This window comes from Diospyros lotus, chromosome 7, assembly GCF_014633365.1.
Source record: "Diospyros lotus cultivar Yz01 chromosome 7, ASM1463336v1, whole genome shotgun sequence".
In the NCBI taxonomy this organism is placed as follows: Eukaryota; Viridiplantae; Streptophyta; class Magnoliopsida; order Ericales; family Ebenaceae; genus Diospyros; species Diospyros lotus.
Genome location: NC_068344.1, coordinates 4,155,888 through 4,163,582, shown reverse-complemented (window position 1 = coordinate 4,163,582; position 7,695 = coordinate 4,155,888). Strand labels below are relative to the sequence as shown.

Sequence of the window (7,695 nt, the reverse complement as noted above, 5' to 3'; positions counted from 1 at the left end):
CTAAGTAAAGGATTTCTTGTAAAGGTCTGATCCAACCAGTAGAAACTTGGCAGCCTGGCACCTGAGTTTCCGACTCTCTTGTTCCTCCTCTGGTAGCCATCCCTTGGTCAGATATGCTACGATGAAATCCATCCAATTTTCTACCCCTTCCACGTAAAGCTGCTCCGCTTCTGTCTCTATACTTCTCTGGGGCAACGACTGCATATAGACAGCTCAGGAATTCCTAGGGAAGGAAGAAGCAGCTATCCTCGAGAAAGCATTCGCTACTGCATTCTGTGCACGTGGAACATGATTGATTTTCACCGCTTGAAACCGTGCCATAAGATTCTTGGCTATCTCCAAGTATTGGGCCATGGCGTCCTCCCGGGCCTCGAACTCGCCTGTGACCTGTTGCACAATTAAATTCGAATCAGAATATACCTCCAGATCCCTGACTCCCATCTGTTTCACTAGTCTGAGCCTGGCAATGAGCGCCTCGTACTCGGCTTCATTGTTAGAGGCATTGAACTCGAAGTGGAGGGCATACGGCCAAGCTTGGCCATCGAGACCCTGGAGCAATAATCCGGCATAGCCGCCTCCAACACTAGAGTTGTCATCAACAGAGAGAGTCCAAATCTGGGAAACCCCTTCGTCTACTTCCTCTGGTAGGGTGCCCTCCACGATGAAGTCAATAAGAGCCTGCGCCTTAATAGTCGGCCGAGGTCAATAGTTGATGTCAAAGGCACTTAGCTCCACCGCCAATTTGAACATCCTCCTCGACAAGTCCGGCTTTCCCAACACATGCCTCAATGGCTGACTTGATAGGACGATAATGTGATGTGCCTCGAAGTAGGGCCTTAACTTTCGAACGGAGATGACTAGGGCATAAGCCAACTTTTCTGTTGGAGTGTAACGAATCTCGGCTCTAGACAACCTCTTGCTCACATAGTAGACTGGCTTTTGAGCTTTGTCCTCCTCCCGCACCAAAATTGAACTGACAGTCTCATCCGAGGCAGCTAGATAAATGTATAGTGACTCTCCCGACCATGGCTTAGCCAGGACTGCGGGGGAGACTAGACACTGTTTCAGCTGCTCAAACAGCTCCTAGCATTCGTCTTTCCATGCAAAATTCCATACTTGAGTCAAGGCCTTAAAAAATGGCAATTGCCTTTCCGCAGATCTTGACAAGAACTGCCCTAATGCTGCTATCCTTTCGATTAGTCTTTGCACCTCCTTGATACTTTGAGGAAGAGGCATCTCGAGAATGGCTTTTATCTTCGAGGGGTTAGCCTCAATTCCCCGATAATACACCATGAACCCCAAGAATTTACCAGCTGTCACCCCGAAGGCACACTTACCTAGGTTGAGCTTCATCTAATATTGGCGTAAGGTTTGGAGGTGTAACACCCGGGAATGGTATGAGGATATAAATGGTATTTAATGAAGGGTATAGTTGGAATTTGCAAAAAAATGAGACTTTACGGTACACTATCACAGCTTTAGGTAGTCGAATTAGTCAAAGGGAGTACCCCGAACCCTAGAAGATTAAGGAAAATTGTATAGTATCGACGAGTGATTTAAATTATGATTTTTAGTGATGAAAGAAGTTGGATCGGGAACAGTTTTTGGTACAGCTGTTGACTGTGCTGAGAAAATCGAATCGACGTAGGAGACGTCCAGAAAGTTAACGGAGCGTGTCAAGGACCAATATTTTATGTGTAGAACAACCCATAAGTGATTTCTGGTTGAATTGAATGGATTTAAGGTCAAAACAATCAATCAGGCCTAAGTGTAATTTTTCTAATTTTGCCTGAGGAAGGTCAAAACGGAAAATTTTCAGAAGTTTCAAGGGTCAAGTGAAAAATACAGGACTTGTGGGTCTTTGTGATGGTGTTAGAATGATCAGGGACTTAAGAGAAATGGCTAAAATGGAATTGGAAGAAAATAGGGGGTGAAAGTGCAAATTATCAAAATGGTGGGTGTGAACGCAGCAGGGAAAATCGGCCGCCGCCTTCCACGCACATGGCCGCCATTTCCGGCGATGGGACGACCGAGGGTGGCTTGGGGAAGGTCGTATCTGGCTGTACGAAGCTTGGGGACCAAGCTTTGGCCATTGATTAGCCATGAGGTGATCGGAATTTTAGTATAAATAGGGGTCGAAAGTTTCGACTTTTTGGCATCAAATAGCTTGCGTTTTAGAGAGAATCGAAGGCAAGGGATAGAGGGCTTTTGGTCGCAAAGCATCAAGGAGCATTTTGAGGTATTTTCGTGTTCGTTGGGTGGCCAATTGAAGCTTGGTCGTGAGTGGGAGGCAGACCGCCTAGGGCTGCCTGTAAATCGATTTTCGGAGGGCCTTTTGATATTGTTTCGGCCTGATTTTGGTGCCATCGTGATCGACATTAAGAGGGCCTCAAGAGGGTACCAGTTTCAGGGACATCGGAGCAACCGTCGGCGACCAGATCTTTGGAAAAGACAGTGGCACGTGCAACCACGCGCCAGCCTTCACCCTCACACACACGCCAAGCGCGTGAGGGCGCGTGAGGAAGGGCATTTTGATAATTTATTTTTTAAAAATTTTATTTAATTATTTTAGGGATTATGGTGTTGAAATATTTGGAAAAATAGTTGAGAAAATAATTATTTTGGAATTATCGAGGTGAAAAATGGGAGAAAATAGAGAAAATTATGAAAAATTTGAGGAAAATGGATTTTAATGCTTCCTTAATTAATTATGGTGTTTAGGAAGTGTTGTGGTTCGAGGTTGACTATAAGTTCGAGTACTTGTATTTTGGCACCCAAAACGAGGTCATGCACGAGGATCGAGACGATCCAAATACGTCAAGGTGAGTAGTTTACCCTAAAACTTGGTGTTTGTGTTTCCTAAATGTGTTGTAGATTTCATGTAAAATGGTTTTGTGCATTGAAATGGTAACCGGTGACGGTTGGTTTTTATGAGGGAGGTTTATCCCTAAACGTTTTGAACTTGTGCATTGCATTTTATAAAATGTTGTTTATATGATGCACTGAATTGTGAAATATGGTATTGTCTTGAGTTTTGTGTGTACGTATGGAATGTCAGCCTCGAATGTTGTCTAGATAGTGTAGCCATAATTCTCCAAGGACATGACAAAATAATAGGGGTATCTGATGCTGGTGTGCATGTCAGGATAGCCGCCTTGGTTTCTGTGCCAGACCGTTTGGTCAAGGAAGTTGCACTAGGACGACTAGGTGGTCCATACAGTGTTGTTCATGTGGGATGTTAGCCTAGGATGTTGTCTGGATAGTGTAGCCGTAATTCTCTAAGGGTGTGATGGAATAATAGGGGTATCTGATGCTGGTGAGCATGTCAAGATAGCCGCCTTGATTTTCGTGCCAGGCCGTTTGGCCAGGGAAGTTGCACTAGGATGACTAGGTGGTCCATGTGAAATTTTGGAGTTAGGATTGTATAGTGGTTTCTGGATGCTTAAGGTGGGAACATATTCTGGTGAGATGTGTTGGCAGCCCCATTTAAGCTAGAATCGTGTCGTGTTGTCGAGTCGGTATGGTGGCATAGCTTTTAGAGAAATTGCTCTTTTCCCGTGGTAGGGTTAAGCGCGTGGGATTCTCTTGGGCTAAGGCTTACCAGGTGTATTGGTTTATTTCATGTCTTGCATTCATTTATGAAAAATGTGATTTTGAACTCTCACTTAGATGATTCATCATCTAATTTGAACTATGTTCTTGGAATATTCAAACGTTCCAGGTGAAGGCAGCGGTGCAAAAGGAAAAGGGATTGCCGAGGAATGACGGCGATTAATGGATAGTTTACTTTATGTCATTTTCAGTTATGTTGTTTATTTTGAAAACATCATGTAAACGTTGGCTTAGCTTTATATTATAAATAAAGTGGTTTCAGTTATGACCTGTTAAGATTTCGATCTAGCTTCCGCATTTGTGTTGGTGAACCTGTCTTAGTTATTGATGGTTCATAGTTGATATACTGAGAAGGTGTAACGAGATCTTCGAGGAACGGTTTAGGTTGAGTTTATGTTATTTGTTGAAAAAAAATATATCCCCGGAATCTTACGTTACGTAACGCCCTCCCGGGACTTGGGGTGTTACAATTGATATCAGAGCGAAGGTTTGAAATTTAAAAGACTTTGATTAGAGCGAAGGTTATTTGAGGATCATATATTTCGTTGGAAATTTAGAAACTATCGATTTGAGGTCAATAGTTGAAATTCTTACGTGGAGTAATAAGATAATTGGTAGTTATCGGGAAAGAACAAGTTAGAAATAATTCGGTTGGATCGAGGATCCTAGGGATATTGAACTTAGGATGATTCGATAAGTGTTGTGAAGAATCGAGTTTAAGGATTCTGAGAATCGATTTTGATGATAGGGATCTCAAAATAAATGTTGTGAGGATCGAGGTAGGGTTACCTTAAGGAAACGACTCATGGGAACGAGTCAAGAGTGTTTAGTTCAAATGTTGATCTAGAAAACGAAGTGGTCAGGTTGTGGGATTGAGTTCCGTAAAGATGATTGGAGATTAGAAATTGTGACTATTCATGATTTAGACTTGGACAGGGTACCTTTGATGGTTGTGGGACCCGAAAGAACTATTAGCAAGATAGAGATTATCTTTAAGTGAGATTAGCACTGATTAAGGAAGTGTTTTTCTTTTTCAGATGGTGAAAACTCGGAGAGTCATGGATCTCAGCGAGCGAGATGAAAGTGACAGTAGTAGCAGTCATCGCAGTTGCTTTGCAAATCATGCCGCGAGCGATGGACGACAAGAGCAACGATCAGGTCCTAGTGAGAATAGACTGGACCGGATGGAAAGAATCTTGGAAGGCATGCTGACACATGTAACGAGGAATGAGCCGCCGAGACAAACTACTCATGTAATGGATCAGTATCGCCGACAAAGACCCCCGGTGTTCAGGGGAAAAGCAGAAGACGACCCCTGCATGGCGGAGTTCTGGATGGAGCAAACTGAGAAGCTGCTCCAACATTTACAGTGTAGTGACGAAGATAAGGTCAATTGTGCTACATTCATGCTTGAGGAAGACGCTGCACGATGGTGGCAATCAGCCCAGCGAGCTTTGTAGAGGACACCTAGGCAAGTGGAACAAGATGCAAGGCCGAGGCAAGCTTAACCTGTGACTTGGGCTAGATTTAAAGAGGCATTTGACGCAAAATATTTTCCTAGGAGCTGGAGAGAAGAAAAGACTTGGGAGTTCATGAAGTTGAAGCAGACTGACGAGATGTCAGTGACTCAATATGACGTCAAGTTTACTCAACTGATAAGGTACGTGCCTATGTACGAAGCCGATAAGTGGCAGAAGGCATAGAAGTTTGTGGGTGGACTTAAAGTGGGACTGTAGCAAGCTCTTAGCTCGTGGACTTTGGACACCTACAACGAGGCACTGAATAGAGCCTTGTCCACTCAGACTAATTTACTGCGAGTTGGTTTGATTCGATCGGATGAAAAGAAGAAAGATCCGAAAGGTGGGGAACATAAATCAGATGGAAGGAACTCCAAAAACAATGAGTCGTGTCCCCGATACAACAAGGTGCACTCAGGGAAACAATGTTTCCAAGGTCATGTTCGCTGTTTTTCATGTGGTGAAAAAGGACACAAGGAAAAAGACTGCCCTAAAAATAAAGAGGCACCACCGATCGAGAACCGAATGAGGATCACATGTTTTTTTGTGTCAACAACCTAGTCATTACTCGAGCGAATGTCCAAAAAGGCAGAAGGTGGAACAAGTGGGAAAAGCAAACGAGGCACAAAAACCTCGCCTTAGACGAGTTTTCTATCTTTCAAGGGATGACGAGGATAACTACCCGACAATGGAGAAAGGTACGCCGAGTTAATTCAATATTATCAATTTATGTGCAAACATGGCCGGTGAATTAGTTCAATGTTATCAATTTCTGTGCAATCATGGCATATGCATTAGTATAGGAATGGGTTGGGAGAATTATTTGTCAAATAAAATGAGTTTTGAGGACACAATTGGGAATGATATTAAGTATTATGAATTATTTTGGGATTCATGTAGCCACTTGTTTAGAGTTACAACGGGATATTCTGGAAATAAGAGACGTGTCTGGTAAGCTTGGATCATATGGAGATGTAAATTATGAACAATTGCTAAGGATTAGGAATAATATGCTTTGGACATTTCAATTGGGAGTCATTAGCGATGATGGTGATATAATCATCATGAACCAAATTTCGAGGACAAAATTTATTGAGGGGGGAGAATGTAATACCCGGGAATGGTATGAGGATATAAATGGTATTTAATGAAGGGTATAGTTGAAATTTGCGAAAAAATGAGACTTTAGAGTACACTATCACAACTTTAGGCAGCCGAATTAGTTAGAGGAAGTACCCTGGACCCTAGAAGATTAAGGAAAATTGTATAGTATCGACGAGTGATTTAAATTATGATTTTTAGTGATGAAAGAAGTTGGATCAGGAACAGTTTTCGGTACAGCTGTTGACCGGGCTGAGAAAATCGAATCGACGTAGGAGACGTCCAGAAAGTCAACGGAGCGTGTCAATGACCAATATTTTATATGTAGAACAACCCTTAAGTGATTTCTGGTTGAATCGAATGGATTTAAGGTCAAAATAATCAATTGGGCCTAAGTGTAATTTTTCTAATTTTACCCGAGGGAGGTCAAAACGGTAATTTTTTAGAAGTTTCAAGGGTCAAGTGAAAAATACAGGACTTGTGGGTCTTTGTGATGGTGTTAGAATGATCAGGGACTCAAGGGAAAGGGCTAAAATGGAATTGGAAGAAAACAGGGGGTGAAAGTGCAAATTATCAAAATGGTGGGTGTAACAGCCCGCCTTCTCGGGCGTGTTATGCCTTAGGAAATTAGGTCTATTTTTTTTTTTTTTTTATCATTACATTATCTCGAAATTTCCTAAGACCTTATCTAGTGCGAGATATCTACACTAGAAAATAAATATAAAGCAGAAGCTGAATCGAACCTGCTCATGGCAATGCATAAAATAATAACTAGACATGGCATTCATTACAAAGTTAATTCATAAGCGTCTAACGATAAATACAATGTACATAATTCTTAAACTATTCATATTACAACATAACATGGTACATTTACTCGCTTCTTGACGTCTCGCGTCATTACACGTCACTAATCTCGGAATCATCTCTGCAAGTCCCAACTGGAACGTCGAATGTTCCAGGGGTGAACCCAAGTTAGATGATGAACCATCTAAGTAAGGGTACATAATGTCATGTCATGAGTGTATGCAATGTCTTTCATCGTAGGTGTCAACTGCACCCCTCATGCTACCTACCATTTTAGCGGCCACCTCTTTCGAAGTCGGGGTGTATGGGTGCACCCTTGGTAAGGTAGCGGTGCCAGTTCGTACTCCCTACGGCCTCATATGCGTGTGATCAACAGTATCAACGTGTATTTATGCATTTCATAATCATGTCATTGATGCAATTTACGTGTTGGGTTCATACCATAGCATGCCAATATGATGAAAGCATTCTCAAAGACAAACATTTATAACCGTACTAAGTTCGAGACGGTACACTTATAGCTAAGTTGCCTCGAAAGACGTGTCGGTCTCAAAAATCGTGTCGAGCAGCTATTTCCTCAATTTTCTTGCCCTCAAGCTCCTAAAACATCAATTTATTTTTTTTGAATATCAGTTTACTATTTCCATAATATATATAT

The 7,695-nt window shown here is 42.2% G+C and overlaps 1 protein-coding gene across 1 annotated transcript; it reads right to left on the bottom strand.

The window, feature by feature from the left end:
• LOC127806386 (uncharacterized) lies at positions 1–1,293 on the bottom strand. The gene is made up of 4 exons (XM_052343634.1): positions 1,117–1,293; positions 736–1,068; positions 304–684; positions 1–198 (listed from the first exon to the last, which is right to left on the bottom strand). Exons 1-4 carry the CDS (start codon positions 1,291–1,293, stop codon positions 1–3), a joined length of 1,089 nt encoding a protein of 362 aa, XP_052199594.1.
• Positions 1,294–7,695: the final 6,402 nt, after the last annotated feature.